Below are 18,748 nucleotides of genomic sequence, written 5' to 3' on the forward strand. Positions count from 1 at the left end.
CTAAGTGAAAGGGAAGCTTACCACAAAATGCACTTTTGGAGTACCAACTACTATTCAGGAACCCACATAAAATCTGGTACGTAGCTTCAAGTGAAAAGAAATGGGGGCAATGTTTAAGATTTTGCAATATTCTCTCTAGATGTTTTGTTTTCAATGAGTTTCATTGTTATTTAATGACATATTTCAGTCTTTCAGTTTTGAAATAGCTCTTCTTTCAAACCTCACCTAAATTAAAAATGAAACGAAGTAAATTGTCTTAAGTGAAACTAAACAGTTCATTTTGGGTCAAATGAAATAACTGGGGTTGACCCAAAGCCATATTTTAGTTATTACATTGTGTCAAAACCTTAAAAATTTCCATTTCAGTTTCTCCCGAATCATTTTTCTTTCCAATTCTTTGGTTTGGCAAATGAAGCCCAAACCCCTCAGTTATTCACCCAGGTCTATTCTTCAGCAGCTCGCATCACTCACATTGTTTTATTTAAGATTTCACACATGCACACTCCCACACCACTAACTAATTTTATACATAATTGCTCTCAGCCTGGGGATTTGTGCTCTTTCCCAGCGCCAACAATCTATTTTGCTGGTTAGGCCTGTGCTCTGTTAACATATGGAATTAGATCATGATCATTTATTCACAGGCAACCACGAGTTGTGAGATCCACGTTCAATCCATCTTTATCTGTCAGAGTAAGGGTTAGCAGCGAATGGCTGGATTTTGAAGAGACGCTTTCTCCTAGAAACATTCTTATCTATTATTTTTGGATGACACCGAGGGCATTTTACTAATGTAGCCCAGTATAGCTGCCTGAAGACTGAAATGACCCTGATAATAAAGATTTTGTCTATCCAGCATGAGTTTGTTAAAGCCTTGCTGACTGCAGAGCTGCTGAACATAGTGCTCCCAAGTGATGTTGGTGGTACTGTGGGTGCCTAGTACTTCTGATACTTAAACCACCCATCCTGGGAGCCCTTCGCTCTCCTGTTTCACCATTACATCACTGCATGGTAGTACAGCACACTGAAGAAAATCAAAAGACAGAAAATACAATACACAATATGTGTATACACAATATGTGTATACAAACCTCTCACAGCAAGATAAGGCTATATGCAAGCTAGTTTATGAGTCCCCTGACTAACAGGAGGGAGCTCACATGACTTCCTGTCAAGGAAGCTGAGGGCACAGAGCCCTCCTACAACTGGTTCAGTCCTCACTGTGCTGAAATCCAGTGTCTGATACCCACCATCACTGAACCAGACTCACTATCACTTCCTGATCTATGACATGGAGTGATACTTAATGGAACCTGACCCCAGTCCCAACATGGGAAGCCCGCTATGCTTGAAAGTTCATCTCGAATTGAAACGGTCTCACATCCCTTCCAGAAGAGACTGTTTTCCCCTGCTGGGAGAAGCAATCAGGGGAAAAATGCAGTCAAAATACAGCATAATGTAACATGAAATAAGGAAGCAGACAGGACAAAAGGAAACATGCAAATCGATGCTCACCATAAAGTCTGGAGGGAGTCTTATAATACCGGTTCTGCACCTGTGTATTACAGGTCAGAGAATCTCTCACAGTCCTGAGCCAAACAACGTGTGCTTAGCTGGAATATGTCTTTCAGAAAGACACTCCAGAGCCAGACAACCCAGATTTCTTTAGTGAACTGCATCCAAAGTTAACCATTGTATAGAAAATATGCATCTGGTTTCCAGTTTGGATTTCTGACATTAAATTCTATCCCTGCATTGAGTTTTATTACACTTCAGCCTACAAGGCTGCAAGACACCTCTAGGATTAGATGCCTCCTCTCTGCACAGACCCTGTAACCCATAAACATATTACATTTAGGATGCTCAGTCAAGCATTAGTGGTTCCTCATGCAGAACATTTAGCACTGGCTGCCTTTAGCCAAGACAAAAATTAGCTGAAAAAACAATATGGAAAACAATTGTTTCAGCAACTGAAAAGGAATGTCTGAATTCAGAAGAATTTGGCTCCCTGAACACCAAAATACTATGTTTGCCCATGCTTTCTACAACACCCATGCTTTCCACAGCAAATACACTCTGATTATTATTACTACTACTACTACTATTAACTATTGCCAGAAGTGCTTTTGCAAAGCTTTAATTTCCCACGTCAACATTTCAGGTTCTACCCACCCTGGTTTGTCCATTCTCCCACACTTCGTTCCTCCCTGGGGGTCTGCACGACACCCCACAGCCCTTGTTCAACACCCCATGTCTCTGCACAAGGCAAACGACTGTCACTCAGCACTTGGAAGCTAGAGTGAAATGGTTCCAGGATACAAGAGAGTCTCTCGAGGACCATTTCTCTGTCTAATTACCCTTTGCTGGCTTTATCTAAATTCACCCTTTGCTGGCTATATCTAGGTCCCCGAGCTCTGCAATGGTCCTCATAGATTTGAGCCAGCAGAAAGAGAAATCTCTTCCTTATTTCTCTGCAGCTGGATTTTGTTCTTTGAGACACCCAGGGACACTGGGGAGCCAGGAGACCCAGCAAACCCCTCATATCATCTGGTCCCCATAATGTGAAGAACAAGGTAACATTTGCATCAGATTAGTGGATAGCACAAGGACCTTTTGTTTTGGTTTTTTGTTTCCTTGATAACTTCTGGGTGAAGAAACATTTGAAAAGGGAATACCCACTTGGGGTTAGGCAGGCACTTCCCAGTTTCAGGTTTATAACTCTTCAAATGAGCTACACCAGGCTACTCTAACTTGCTTTAGAATGAAAAAATCAGAGGATATCCAGAATCAAAATGCTCCCCAGAATTCCCACATCTTGTTATTTTAACCCAAAACTCCCCAGATGCCTCCCAGATTTGGGGATCTATTTTCTTTCTGATGGGATAGAGCCCATATTCACTATTTGCCTACTGGTACTTTCACTGGTTTGGTATCTACACAACATTGAGCACCATATTATAAAGCATCCCCTAGGAGACATCATGCTGGTGGTAGTTTGAGGAGGTTCATTTTAAGATTCTAGCTGCCTCCACCTTGAAATGTTCCTTAAAAATGCCTTAATGGCAAGTTTAGACCCATGAATGAAGTTCCAGCTTCCAGGGAGATTTCTCCTGGAACATGGCAAGCATTGGGTAAGGCTGGGTGTCAGCCAGTCTTCTCTCCCACGCCTGTCACCCCATGCACTCAGCCTCAATATTATGTTACTCCTACAGCTGTGGAGAATCTGACACTGAATTTTGACCCTCCCTCTAAGCACTGGTGAGGAATGGGGAGAACAGCCAGGAGTTCAACCTGGACAAAGACGGAATGGCGCAATTTGTCTGCAATACACCAAGAAGGAACTGGATATCTCCAGAGATGCTTTCATGTCCCCGGCCCCACACCTTCTTCTCACGACAGCTCAGCATCACGAATCACTCCAGAGCACCAGGCAACAATACACTGGCAAATAAGCTCAGACCAGGGCTTTAAAATAACACAGCTTAAGGATAGGGGCTCAATGTACACTCACTGTTTCCTGCTGCCACACAATGCTGCTGGCAATAGGGATGATGTTGGCACTTTCAAACGAGAACAGAGCCAGGCTGCAACTGGAAGGAACAACCATAATTCTCCTGCAGTCAAAGCAACTCCTTGGTTTCCTACCCAGAGAGTTTAGCCCCAACAGCACAATCGGGATATTTAAGGGCAGTTCATCAAATCTCTTAACTGTTTAAGTTCATCTTTCTCCATGAAATGCACCTAGAAGACACCCTCAAGCACTTCACTGAAGTTAATTGCCCAAACCCAAACCATCACAGCCCACAAATCCTTTTAACTTTGAGAGCTGACTTAATGCTGAGCAGCTGCCAGGCACTCACTGGCTCGCAGGCACAGGAACAGCTTTCTTATCAATAAATGAAGATTCTTGCAGATGCAACACCCAGTAATGGCAATGGAAATGACTCAAATGCCTCTGCTTTGAGATTAGGATATGCCCAAAAGGTTGCAGGCAGCAAAAAAAAAGTGCTAAGTGCAGCTACGGGCCAAGCGAGATGCACATTCAACATAAACAAAGGAGCAGTCGCCTTCCAGAAGCATGAGGACAGCCAGCATGGATGCTATAAAAACATCGACGTTTGCTATAAATTGCTGTGCTTCAAAACCCAAGGCACTACACTTTTCCTCAATAGGAAATAACTGGGCTATCTCCAAAAACTGCTGGTAAATGAGGACTTGAATGGTGACAATTGCATCAGTACAAAAGCAATCTCCTATTTTAGCCCAATTAGTGCTATGCTAAATCATCAACCCAGGCATTGCCTTTTGCAGTTGAAAGACACACATCTGTGAGGCTCTTCTGTTGCATGTGGTTTATATTACACTCTAGCACAATATGCATAAACTAATGCTATTCTACACTTACACAGCACCTCATCTGGAAATCTGAAAGCCATTTATGAATGGTGGGCATCTGTGACATTTTACAGATGGAAATTGAGGCACAGAGGGATTCAGTAATTAGCCCCAGACTTGCACAATGAGTCAGCTGCAGAGCAGAGCCCATTATTTGTTGTGTAGTAACATCTAGTGTCCAAGCACTGACGGAGAGACAAGACTTTACCCCCCTAAAAGTGTACAAGCATGCCCAAAGATGCCACCCATGTCTGCGTTCAGACGAAGACCATTGAGGAATAGTTGGTGTAGTGGCATATGCTGCAGTCCAGCCTCCCCTGGCAAACAGATCCCTTGCTCTTGTAATCCAAACACCAGCCAGGAGAAGGGTTAATATGTCTGAAAGTTCATCTGCTTTTTCCACATCAGTTGATCTAATAAAGAAGATTGATTCTCCCCACAAATCTGGCCTCACTTTAACAAATCATTTGATTTGACACAAAGAACTATATTCAGATAGTTTAAATTTCACTTTAGTCCCTGAAACTGAAGTTTCTGATGGGCTGAATGCTTAGGAACAGCCAATAGAAGGACCAGGCAGAGACACCCACCTCGGGTAGGGTTGAAAGTGCCTGAGTGTGGCCAGAAGCCTCTGCAGAGCTCTCACTGCTGTAGCACTTATGAGCCTACAAGGAACAGAAAACAGACAGCTTTTCTACACCTTGTATAAACACAGCAGCAACTCAAGCTTCTGAAGCGCTTCCAGTACCTAAACGTAACACAGTATTACCTCCCCACCTTGCCCAAGACAGTGGGATGGATGCCTGGAATTATATTCCCAAGGTATTGGGATGCAGGTCACCAAGGGGCAGAAAAAGCCCAAGACAAAATTCAAATAATCCATGCACTCGCATTAGAAAATTTTCCACTTCTTTAAGCTTGAAAAGATAGAAAAGCATCTGCAGACAGATCGCTACTGCAACTTAAACCAGAGCTCATTGTCAGCTCTCTGTTATTCCATCTTGGTCATGCCTACATGAGAGTTAATCAACGCTGAAGTGGGAAGGAGCTGATTTTACAGTGCTCCTGCCCTCAGCCTACCTGTTTCTACTTATGTGGCATATTTCCTCCTGCCATGTACACCCTACACTGCACAATTTTTCTTTCTCTAGTTGCCAGGGAAGTTGTGGAATCCTTCATTTCATTGTTCATTTCTGAATAGTCATCTCCCCTCCCAGACCTCAGAGAGCAAGTCCCAACCCTATGAGGAGCAATACATCTCTGCCTTGCTGCCCGGCTCCATACTTCCAAAGAGTTGAGCCTACATCCCAAAAATCAGAGTATCATTTGGAAGTTAGATGATTCAAAAGCAAAACATAGAAGGAAACATCTTCAAACACAGGACAACCAGTGGAATCCTAAGCCAAATTGCTGATACAGCAAATTCCTTGCACAGTCAAAGAACCCCAGCTGACATCCTCTAACCCCCGCTGTCAGGTTAGCAGAAGAACAGCAGCATCAGATAGATTTTGCATGGATGAAGCCTTAAAGGTGCACAGAAGAAACCACAAAATAGTCTACTATCTTGTCTCCTCAGAAGGCCGTGCATGGTGTGCAGGTGGCAGAGCTACTCCTGCCCTCTACGGACACAGAACAGGGCAGGTACTGAAAAGGGCACAGCCACCAAGGGAGAATCTGAAGCACAAAGTGGAGAGAGACGAAGGAAACAAATCACCGCTTTAGAAAGACAATCCAGAAACCAGACTGGCCTGTGGTGGGACTGATAATAAGAACTGCAGAACATTTAGATGCAATTCCCGCTGACACAATACTTTCCCACATGTTCTTGGACATGTCATTTAGTTCCTCTGCATGGTGGTTCCAATACAAGGGTCAGTGCAGTAAGAAGTGCATTTGTGTGCCAGGACATGCCCAAGGAAAAGAGAGTAGTAAGCAACAGCATCCCCAACCATGGAAGAGAACATGAAAGAGAAAAAGGGTAGAAACAAGAACTGAGGGGTCCTTCTCTCCCAGAGGACTGGGACTGACTTCTGTATTTGGATACTGATTTTCTCCCTGATACAATAAGAACTGAGAATTGCAAGGAAGGACCTGAAGTCATTACACACTCCCAATGCTCTCTGGTCTCTGCAGTAGGCACTGGGAATAGGTGTTGGGCATCTTCAGTTCCAGGCTCCCACCCAAGGGATGCAGCACTGCAGACCCATGGCCAGGCTGCCAGCTCTGTTTGCTTGGCTATCGCCCACTCCATGTGGGACAACCAACCAATTCTATGCTGAACAGCTGTTTTTAATGAGGAATCAGAAGCATGGTCTGCAACATCCATGGGCAGAGCACACAGATATGAACTGCAGCTAAAACATGAAGCACGTCTCCAATAGAGGGTAGGGCAGACATGCTCATTCTAATTTAAGGCTTCATAAGAGCTATTGGGCTATGGGATGCTCATTTTCCTGTTGAGTGTTTGCTCAGCAAGGAGAGCAAAGATGCAGATCACAGTGAGCTCTTCATGCCCTTGCATACCACTGCTTGCCTTTCAGAGTAACTCATCTGCTCAGCACATGTGCTGCTGCTCCAAAGGTCCCACAATTTTCCTCTTTGGCTATCAGGTACAAAGACTCCAGTGTAAATTCCTGCTTCTTACTGATTACCATCACTGGAGATACGTGGTTGAATTTAAAAACTTGCTTGAGCTTTTCCACATGCACCAGAGCACTTGCAAGCCACTTTTACCATTGGTTTGGAGACATATAGTTCATGCGCTAGCAGGCAGTAAATAAGCTCCCATTCACTTTCAACTTTTAAAGCCATTTGAGTTTTCTCAGGGGAGGTTGTTCAGAGACACAACACCAGCATCACAGAAATACTCAGATATAAGGAGACACCAGGCTGCAAACGTCGATGGCTGATGAACCTCTCTCCTCACAGGCAGCCTGCAATTGCAACAGGGTCACAGCCACCTTCCCTCTGAGCACTCTGCAGCACTCACCTCATCGAGCTGACCCCCTTTCTGGCGCTTCACAACAACAGCACCCCCAAAGATTGAAGAGGAGCATGAGCAGGTCAGGAAAAACAGGGGGGTGGGTTTTAACTGCAAGGAGGAGAGCACAACAGGCGCCCTGGGTCTGTGGAGCCTGGTGTCCCCTCTCAGACACTGACCCAAGGGAAAACAAGGAAAGTGGAAGCAGAATAGCCCTTCCCAGGTGCTCATCAGGTGCTGCCTGGGCAATTCCCTGACCCTGAGAGGAGCAGGGCATTTCCAGCTCCTCTTTTCCTTGCCCTCCGGATAGTGGAGGGAAACAGGCAAAAAGCAGAGACTCACATACCCCCTCCCATATGCTTCCCCCCATAAGCAAAGGGCATCCCAAGCTGCCATGGCCCCCCACCCATGAGTGCATCCCTCTTTGCTCTTAGGCTTTGCTTTTCCATGACATTCAATGTTGCCCACTTACGGTCCTGGTTGGGAAAGGAGCCGTGCTGGCGGCCAGATGAACCTGTTGGGGGGAGATAAAGCAATTATCACTGAGAATGTGTCAAACCCTCTCCTGCATAGCACTGCTTCATCAGAGAAAACGTTTACTCAGCTTGTGGAGCAAAACGTGGTAAGGAATGAAAGCGCCTTTGCTCTCCCTGCTCAGCTCGTCCGCACTCTCACCAACACTTCTCCCTTCCCACCCACAGCAGTCCTGCAGGCACAGATGCACACACTCGTGCTCTAAGTGCTGAAATAAGCCTGTAAAAGAGCCCCGTGCCGCTAGTGGACATGATGCTTCCAAGAAATACAATCACAGAAAAACCTACCGAAAGGAACAGGTTGCAGCTATCTGTTCTGGTTGAATGGAAAAGAGGTTTGGGGTGGGTTTGGAGGGGGTTTTGGATAATGTTTCTCACTGCATCAGTTGTACGCTATGTGGAAAAAATGGTCCCAAGTTGAAGGAGGGAGAGCAGCTGCTGTTGTTTTGATCGAGCCATGGGAAGAAGAACCCAGCACCCTCCCAGTGGCTGGTGCATAGGTTTGCGACAAGCAGAAGGAATCAAGGTGAGGGGTAAGCCCTTCAGCAGCATCTCTTAATGTTCAGAACAGCAGAGTACACTTTAGCCTGTGAGCTGGGCTGGTTACCTTGCCTCTGCAGATTTTTCTATGTCCAAGTACAAAACCAGAGATGACGACTCCGGCTGCCTTTGTAAACCAGTCTGAGGTCTGTGAAGACCTAATTATTTAAGTCTGTGAGCCACAAAACACTTTCATGTGGGAAGCACAGTCTGTGAGCAAATCAGTGTCTGTTTTCTTGCAGAAAAGGGTAAAAAGGAAAAATGCTAAGAAAGCTGAGGAAATAATTGTCTTAGTACCAAAAGTTTCCCACAGCACTGGAGGATGACGGTCACATGGGAGTGATGTATTAGTCATGATCTACACATATAAAACCATCTTGAAGATACTAACTACAAACAACTGTTACAAGATTTTACAAGAGCGCGTTTGTCGTACTAGTGTCGAGAAACATCACATTCAAAACAAACAAACAAGATCAGATAATTGCTTTGGATATGGTTTTTGTTAGTTTGGGGTCCTGGGTGGTTTTACACACATGCCTAGAAAGCTCAGCAGCAGGCTTGGTTTATTGTCCTATTCATCTTCACTGGAACAGCGGATGTTGGTGCAATTACACCACTGCTAATATGGACAAGGCCTGGAGTCCCTTAAGACCCTCAAATGCTCACTAAACCCCACAGATTTCTTTATAGGACTGATATTTTAATATTGCTCTAGCTCTTCTGTGTCACCTCCAGCTTTGGAGGAACCTGTGGTCCATTGGGGGAAGTAAATAAAGACTTGGCTGCTGGTGTGACTCCCAGCAGACGTTTTCATAATACTGGGCAAGCATGGGACATGTGGATGAACAGAAAACTGCCCTGAATGGACACCAAGCCTATCTTACTGCTTTTTCCTACAGCAATTGTGTCTCAGAGGCACTTGCCCCAAGCTCCTCAAAGGACTGACAATGTGAGGAATCTTTTCAGCTGGCAAGGACACGGTAAATCAGATCAGGGACCCAAGGGGATGTTCTCATAAACTCCCACCATGGCTTTGCTCTAATGAGCAACCATAGCAAGTGTTCTCCTGATGCATCACCCCCTCTTAACTGAGATATTAATTGCAGCCAGGACCCCAGAGAGCTGCACTGATGTGACAGCACTCTGAAAGAGGGGAACTTATCTGGAAGGGAATTACCACAGATTTGCAGTGCCTTACCAGGTCTGAAGACTTAATGTAAGAGCAATCAAGTGCATCCTGCATGAGGTTTCTGGGAATGGGTGGTCACAGAAAACGGGTAGGAGATACAAGTCACAAGAAAGTGCAACAAGTTAGGTGCTGAAAGCCTTTTGCCTCACTACAGAGCATTCAAACTAACTGCAAGCCATAGCAAAATTCTCAGAACCACAGTTTTGCACTATTAACAGAATAATATAATAGCAGCTATGTAATACATTTTCTTCCATTATTCCACTATTAACAGCAGCTACGAGCCACTAAATTCTGCTTCTCCTCTGAGAAACAAATAAAGATTCCAGTTTAGTCCTTCCCAGTTAGAATTAGATGAATGCTTTATGCCTTCTGCAAGAACTGCAGAGTCAGCAGAAACACCAAGCACCAAATCCAGAGGGATTATGACCTCAAGAGCCATCAAGAGTTGAAGAGCATCCACAGCACAGCACAGGAAGTTTCCCTTTTGCACAACAGTGCCAGGTGGAGATCAATGGCATTAAAAAAATGTTTACAAGGGCTTTTCTGAAACAGCAACAAGAAAGAAAAAGAAACCCCTAAATCTTAAATCTTCTTGCAGAAGAAAAGCCAAAGTCAAAGGTAGAAATGTATTCCACAGCTCTGAGCAGGGAATCCAGTCCTGGACAGCTGCCTAAAGCTCTGCATCCGCCTTGTGCTGGCTCAACCCCCACTGCTCTTGGCAGGTGAGATAGAAAATTGGTTCTAAAATGAGCCTTATATTTTATAAGTTTCATGAACATTTTTTCATAAAAACTCAAATATGAGGTATTCTGCGAGAGCCTGTGCCAGAGAGTAATGTGGGCTAACTTGGAAACACAGTTACCACCTGCTCATAGCGACTACTCTTTTAATCTTCCTTTCTGTTTTATGAGCTGACCAACACTATTTTATTAGCTGACAATTAGTTTAGGCTGATTTAATTAATCAAAATTGATTACAATCCCCCTTTCTTCCAGGGCAAACTTTCTGCAGGACAAGGGGGTTTGAACAATTTGGGCCCTGTGTCAATACACAATGCATCAAGCTGTAGAGGTCTTTTCCAACCTAAATGATTCTATATTCCAGATCTTTTATCCAAAACTATCAGACAACAGTGCAGGTAAATAACATGGGATGTTGTATGTACTAAGAAGAAAAAGGCATGATCCAGCTTTCTGGTTAAAACCGTAGGTGATAGTTTGACATCAGGTAGCACTACTTAAGCTTAACTGGTTTAGGAAACTGTCACCTTTGTTTTGAAAATGAGTGTGTCTTCATGTCACAGATGGATAATGGAGCAGATCAGAAAGGGACAGCTGAAAAATAACCCACTCTGAATAAAAATCATATTATTTTTCAGGGAGACCAACTCCTTAAACCATGTGGCTGCAGAGATAAGCAGCCACAGTGGAACAGAAAGGGTTGGGAGGAACAGCAGGAATGGCAAAAGGAGAATTTAACTGTCACAGGACATTTAGCTGAATGGTTCAAAGATGAGCACACTCTTTGCGTTAGTACTTGCTCTAAAGCTTGAAGTGGATGACAAAAATCTGTTGACATCAACAGGCCAACAGAAGGTCATCTGCAGCTTGAAGAGATGCCTCTGAAATAGATGTTGTACACTAGGCAAGGAAAGCTTTTCTGCAAGTGTTTGCTCTTCTGTCGGCACAGTCACACACACAGCAGTATTCAGGCTTAGGTACTGTGTGTCTGCAACATACTGGTCCACCGTGAAGAAGACAGCATGGATAGCTAGCTAGCTTTATTATGTCTTTAGATTCATTTTCATTTGCTGTTGTGACTGGTTTGGGGGTTTCCCCACAAACACCTTTAAAATATATCTATATTAATTTAATTTTTATTTTTTACTTTAGAGCTGTACCAAGAAGCAAGCCCTGACTGGGCAAAAGGTCTCAAGTTCAGCACATACTCAACATGACACACACAGGTAGGTGGTGTTTTAACTGTAAGGTATCACACTGGGAAGAGATAGTATTCTATCAGCACAGATATTTACGTTTGGCTCATTTTAAACATTCAAAGCAATAACTGACCAAGATCAGCAGTGCCAACAGCCTTCTGGGTACTGGTCCTCACCAAGCTAAGCTTGAGTGAAACATTCCCGTCCCTGCCCATGGCAGGGGGTTGGAAACAGATGATCTTTAAGGTCCCTTCCAACCCAAACCATTATAGGATTCAAGGATGAACTTTCTCATGTCACAGTTTCATAAGTCTCATCTTGCAGCAAGGCAGAACCCAGTAGTTAATGATATCTGCAGAGGCTGTGGCAACATCTCAGCCCTGGAGAATGGATAAAAATGACTGTAACAGTAGTAGACATTTGGGTGCAGTTAAGTATAGACAATGTTGTAGTCAAATGGCTATTCTAGAAGATATATGTTGCCTTTGACACTTACAGGGCCTTGAAAAGCAAACCACCACCATTAGTTATAACTCCCTGGCAACAAAAGCTCTAATGATTCTGACTAATTGCCCTGGAAAGCTACCCTGACTGCAAATTTTACAGTTATAAAAATCCAATTTTGGAATTCCAAACAGGCCAGGAACATAATTAAGTTCTACATTTTAACACCGTCTTGATCAATGGTAGGGTAATGGAGACCCTTCCAAGAGCTTTGTTTTGAAATGAATGGCGCCATATTGATGAAACAACTTGGACCCAAACCAGAAATTAAATTCAAAGTTGAAACAATGCAGCTGTATTTTATCATCCAGCATTGTCAAGCTCTAACGAAAATAGCTCCTAAACAGAGCCACATGTTTTGCCTGTTGCCCAAAAACTGAAGGTGAATTTTCAAGCCCTTTCCTAAACTGCAAGATGCCAAGATTTTTCAGCTAGAAGTTATTATTAGGACACAACAGTATTTCATATAAGTCTTGACAACGGCTTTGTATGGTTTCTGTAAAAGGAACTTCATTTTTTAAATCAGAGATGGCTTAGATGAGTGATGCTTCCAAAAAATGGAACCTCTCTTGTGGAATTCTTCTTGCTCCATATACATGTGGTACCAGCAAAACTAAAACCTCATTATAATCAGTGGAACAATCCATACAGGAAGGCTAAGCAGTATTCACCCCTCATCCCATGTGTCATTAACGAACATTGTCAACTGCCTTCTCGTCTCAGGACCTGGAGACAGATCTAAGGGGGGTATATCATGTGTTTCAGTGTCACTGAGAAAACTGCACTCACCTCTTAAAAGAGTTCTCTCTCCTCTTTGAGTATTAAGATAGATGAAAAAACCCACTTGTTAGTTACAACACTGAGAACCAGATCTTTGATAATTCTAGCAAATTGGTCAAAATACAAGAGACACAAAATGTATAACAAGATTTAGTCTTTTTAATACCCAAGGATAGATTTGCACAGCTGGAAAATAAGGGAAAAAAGCTCTGATTTTTGGCTTGTAATCTACTCAAATAGCCTAGAGGATTTTAGGGAGTGCAACTCATAGAAGTTGAATGGGATTCTACCACATTCATTTACAAGAGTTAAGTATTTAAGTTTGCAAGATTCAATTCAACATTGAGCAAAAAAAGCTGAATAGCATGTTAAATCCTACTAGCCTTTCTCATAAAAGTTTCATCTTAGTTTTGAATACCCATCATCCCAGAAACAGGACAGAAAAAAGCTCCAGGACTGTAACCCTCCAGCTGAATACATGCAATGGCTCAGCCCTCACACATGCTACAAGAATGAGGTATTTTAATTGGATCTCTCAGGAAGCTTGCAGAGGGGTGCACGCAACTTTCATCTGGGTCCACCGGATGAAGGAAGGGAGATGAGACATAGCGAGATAAAAAAGCTGAGAACAAAGAACTCTGCACGGTGCCTCCCGGCCTGCCTCATGCTGGATAAACACCTCTGTCAGAGCCCGAGGTCAGGCTGAAACCTCTGACACCGGCAGCCTGTAAGTCTGAGTGTCTTTTATCTCCCTGTGCAACACAGGCTTCCCAATGGCACAAGAAATGAATCAACTGGGTAGCTCCTGTGGAGTTTCACCCATCACCCACCTTACTCACATGCTCCCACATACAGACCATTCCTGCTCTAACAGTGCTGTAAGCTGAACACCGTATGCCTGCCAGTATGACAATACAGCATGATAGGAAGGGCTATGTGCAGGCTGTTAACCTGAGACAACAAGCTGGTAACCCCAACAGTGCTGCACCATGTGGAAATACACCAAGGTCCAAGCCAGATCAGGCAGGGATACTCAACCCGAAGAGATCTCCATTTCCCCCATTTCCTACCCCACCTTCCCTTCTTCTTCCAAGAGGGAGCCTAGATGATTGGTCTATGCAAGTGGTAGATACACAGCTAGACAAGCAGAGGATGTGGTATCTCCTTTCCTTGCCTATATTAGGGATATTAAGTGCATTACTGAGGCTGACAGACTCATTATAGTAACAGAGGTCACATATGCTCCTTGGGCAGACATGAGAAACGCAATTTTTACTCAGCCTTTTACCCAATATATTACTGCATCGCAATATCATTAAATGCATCATTAAATGCTACCTGAATGTCAGGATGATGAGATGGGTTTTAATATGTTTGCTACTCACATATTGCCCCTGCTCAATATCTCACGAGCATTTTATCACTCTTAGCAGACTAACAAGACTGTAAAAGAAGCAAGATAAACACCTGCCAAATAATTTAGATGTTATAGCCTAGTATGTGAACATGGACTTCAAAAGGGCACCATACCTTGCAGCCAAGAGCTGTGCTAAAATGGCTAAAAGAAGGGCTCAGAAAAGGAAGCACCTACCTGTATTGACTGGTCTGTGCTGTGGCAAGTTTTCTCTACTCTTTTCATGGCTAATGAACATCCAACAGTGCTTGATAAGACAGTGTCTGCTACTGATAAAGTACTGGTTGCTTTGTATCACACTTGAATCTAACAGGAAGAAATGTCCAAGAAGATGTATTGTCTAAGTTCAATGTTTTATCAAAACCAGATGAGCACACATAGCCCGAGGTCCTGGTCTACAGCCAAAATATACAAGCAGGAAACTGCAAGCAAGTAGAATGTGACACTTGACTAAAAAGGGGGGTAGTTACCTTTGTGCCAAAAGCAAAGGCACTTTGACCATGATGGGACAGTGTATCTGGAACACCTCTGCCTCCTGCAACAGAACACTGTGGTTGCTACAAAGCCTCCTCATGTCAGGCTCTGCTGAATGAAAATCCTAGCTCAGACCACCTCTGGCTGATGTACCCCAATGCCTTTTCTTTTACACAGATGTGGATACACGTGCACATACCCTTGTGTCTGTGCCGAGGAAAACTGCTTCCATCACAGCTATTTTTACTTTCTTTGGACTACTACTGAGAAGCTTTCTGAACCATTTCCTTCATGCCATGGCCTTGGGCTTCAGTGAAGAGCTTTGTCCAGTGTTTACCTCAAAGACATGCCCTTACAGCAGAGAATAAGCAAGACAGAACTGCCAGTGTTTTAGCCCTGACTTTTCAATGACCACCTATACCCCTCCAACCTGTCCCTGGCTCCACTCTCTTGGCTGCCCCATTTTAGCTTAAGTCTCTGGTTTTCACTGAAGCCAACTCTGGAGTCACCGAGACGTGGGAAGATGGAGCTGTATTTAAGCTGGAATGGACGTGTCTTTTCTGATGTAAAGCCCTAGCTTCTTCTCCAGTTTCATTAGCTCCCAGCTGCTAAGGAAACAAGGGTTCAGTGGTGCTCATTGAAGCCACGTTTAACTCCCAGGACGGCCAACTCAAAGTACCAGTTGGCTTGTGGACTTCAGATACCTGCCACATGTACTTAACCAAAGAAGAGTCTAAACCATCTGTGACAAGAACATAAGGGGAATATAAGGCACTAAACCATCATCAAGCTATGCTAGCGCATTTTTTATGTGGTAAATTGTTGTTTTCAATTAATGTCTAGCAAGAAAACATATACTGAGTGAGTTTGTCACATTCCTGGTAAGGCACAATCCACCACTGCACACTGAAAAATTCTGCAGGCCAACAGGAAATGTCTCAAATGCCCACAATTTCTTCATTCCTCAGCCCCTGACACCATCCCAGTAGTATCTGTCTAGCCCTGTAAAACCAAGCCACATTTTGCCCCATGAAAATCAGCAGCAGAAGCAGCATTCTTCTAGTCATTTGAAGTAATTTTCAGCTGTCTGTCCAGTCAGGGTTAAAGAGTTTCATGGAAAAGGCTTTGCCCCATCCACTGCCGTATATTCAATGGCCACAGTTTCCTCAATAACACCCCCCCCCCCACTCTCTCCTTGCTGAAAAGTAACATAGCTGTTTGGAAAGAAATGGAAAGTAGTTTTTAAGGTTCATTAAACTAGTTCAGAAAGTCACTCTGATTTAAAAAGCCACCTTAATAAAGCCATATTTATAGCTTCTTTCCACAGTCTTCATCCATTTATACAGCTGCTGTTCCTCTGAAAGTTCAAAGAAATGCAGCTCCAGGCACCCACTCAGAGCCTCAAAAGCCACTGCTGAGTTGCCCAAGATTTTACTAATGAAATTTGTCTTCAGTGATATAAATTGAGAAGTCAAACCAGAAACCTGCTCACAATGTACTGCAGTGGGTTTTCCAACCTGCACCTTAACACTCAAGGAAAGAGTTCCACATGACCTCTGATTGCTGGAGGGAGATAAGGGAAGAAACAGGGCAAGTAGGTGTTGAAACTTCTTAGAAACCTGATCGTGCCCTGGGGCATTTTCATTGTGCAGAGAAACAGATGCTCCATTTCTGATTTGGAGATCAGAGTAGCCACTTGATGACTTCCAGGAGAACAGGTCAACTTGCAGCCATCTCCTTCCATGGCCTCTCACAAAAGGCCATTCTCTGATTTAAAGCTTTCACAAAAGCTCTCTTTTTCCAGTGAAGAGATTTCGCTTCCCACTGAGGTACAAGATACCCCAAGGAGAGGCAGCCAACTGCAAGAGCACAACACGCCAAGAGCTGCTCTTATGATGCTGCTCCCAAGTGTGGCGGTGAGATTCAAGATAGAGGGCACATGAAAAAGCGCAAATATATTTCCTATTAGTGCCTGGGTGCTGTGATTTAAACAAAAGTCAGCCATAAATGACGCAGTCGCTCTCTCACTCCCCCCCTTCTTGCCCTCCCCCTACTCCCGGAGGGACAGAGAGGAGAATTGAAAAGAATGCAACTCCCACGGGTTGAGAATACAACAGTTTAGTAACTAAGGTATAACACAAACCACTACTGCTACCACCAATAACAACAATGATAAAGGAAATAACAAGGGAAGAGAATACAACACCTCACCACCAGCCAACTAATAAGTCGCCCAACCCCACCCAACTGAGCACCGACCGATACCTCCTCCAACCCTGCAGTCCTAGCCCTTCCGGGTAACGCTTGGTTACATCATGGGCATGACGTGCTGCAGTATGGAATACCTCTTTGGCTAGTTTGGGTCAGGTGTCCTGTCTGTGCTTCCTCCTGGCCTCCCCTCCTCCCTGGCAGAGCAAGAGGCTGAGAAAGTCCTTGGTCAGACTAAAACATTTGTGTTATCAGCTCTGTTCCCAGGCCAAAAGTCAAAACACAGTGCTGCACCAGCATTTCTAGGGAGAAAAGTGACTGCTACTGCTGAACCCAGGACACTGGGTTACAGCCTTCCTGCTCACCCAGAAAGGTCAGAAGTCAAGACTAGAAATAGAAGGTAAATTTGGAGTTGCTGAACTCTTGTAACAAGCAAAAGCAACAGGAGCTTTATGTTCTATATTATGCAACACTGGAACTAGGATAGCATCAAAAGGTGCACAGAACACTTAATAGCAAGTATTTGCTTTCCTACACTGCTACCCTTGAGCTATAGCAGACTCTAAGGCTTTACAAGCTGATTTCAGCACGAAGAAGGAATACACTGCACGGAACCTGGGGAAGCAATCAGGCATGTACAGCCCCCTGGTAAGAAAGCTCTCCAAAACCCAGCACTCTGTTCAAACAAGCAAGTCCTCTCCAGTCCCAGCCGGAGCAGGGCAATCAAAGTCTGGAACAGCACCACCAGCTCTGATCACACCACAGATCCACACTGCAGCCCACTCTTCCAGTCCTCTGGAATGGCAGGTCCCATGCCATTAGTGAAGGTGGCACACAGTGCCAGGGGCAAGCGTGTTTGGCAGAAGGCTTACCCAACGAAGCTAGGTAAAAATCAGCAGACATCAAGGCAAACACTCAGCTGATATCAGAAAACACTAGCTGAGTAGCCCTTCTATAGGGAGAAGGAATAAAGCTGGGAGAGAAAAGTTTTCAGCTGTTAGTAACTGTTCCTTACATAAGACACACTTTGCCAGATCTATCAGTGCAGCACTTCTTGGAGGTCTCCATTATTCCCATGCAGAAAAGGGAACGTTTAGGGCTTCAGAAGCTGCCATCTGGCAGGTCCTGCTGTGTCTGTGAGTTTGTTCAGCACTTACACAGGGCCCTGCTTGAGTGGTCTCTGGGTGCTACTGAAGCACTGCTGTTTAATACCAGAACAACTTGCGAAGTCAATTAGTACACAAGCAAAGCTGGAGTTATATTTGCCTTTTTTTCTTAATTCAAAACCACAAAAGCTTGCTGAAGGGCCAACAGATAACAAATAGGACAAGAGACAAACATGTTACCAGTGAATGGGAACAGAATCATTCTGAGCTTGCAATGTAACGTGTTGACTGAGATATGCGAAAAGTGGACTGAGCAGCAAACGCCTGCAAGACCAGCGAGGCTAATGAGAACAGCAGGACAGGGGATATCTTCAACAGCCAGACTCCACATCCTAAACCTCTTCAATTTCAGTCACTATGAAATTCCAGTCCTTCTCTGATAACATCTAGAAGGCAAACGTTACCACAGCACAATCTCCAAGGAAGCAAATTTCAATATTGAAATGACCTTTGAAATATTTGCCTACATCACTTTTGCCAAGAAACTTGGGCAGTTTCATCTTTCCTTATTGCTAATTCCCAGCTTTTGGCAAACAGCACCCATGTTAGGTTGTTATTATTAGTAGCAGTATTTTAAATTAGTGCTCGAGAATCCATTTGTCCTTTGGTATTTGAAGGGA

General features: G+C 44.0%; 1 protein-coding gene across 2 annotated transcripts in view; it reads right to left on the minus strand.

The window, feature by feature from the left end:
- The window catches only part of COL26A1 (collagen type XXVI alpha 1 chain), a 170,046-nt gene that overhangs the window by 45,248 nt on the left and 106,050 nt on the right, over window positions 1-18,748 (minus strand). The window contains exons 1-2 of one of the 2 annotated variants that reach the window (XM_065694559.1): window positions 14,458-14,525; window positions 7,848-7,889 (exon numbers count right to left, since the gene is read on the minus strand). The exons of the other annotated variant lie outside the window; for it this stretch is intronic. Coding sequence (XP_065550631.1) covers window positions 7,848-7,889; window positions 14,458-14,518 — 103 coding nt within the window. The 5' untranslated portion in view covers window positions 14,519-14,525. Of the gene's footprint in view, window positions 1-7,847; window positions 7,890-14,457; window positions 14,526-18,748 lie in introns of those variants that run through there. 2 annotated transcript variants of the gene reach the window in all.

This window comes from Lathamus discolor, chromosome 14 (assembly GCF_037157495.1).
Source record: "Lathamus discolor isolate bLatDis1 chromosome 14, bLatDis1.hap1, whole genome shotgun sequence".
Classification (NCBI taxonomy): domain Eukaryota; kingdom Metazoa; phylum Chordata; class Aves; order Psittaciformes; family Psittacidae; genus Lathamus; species Lathamus discolor.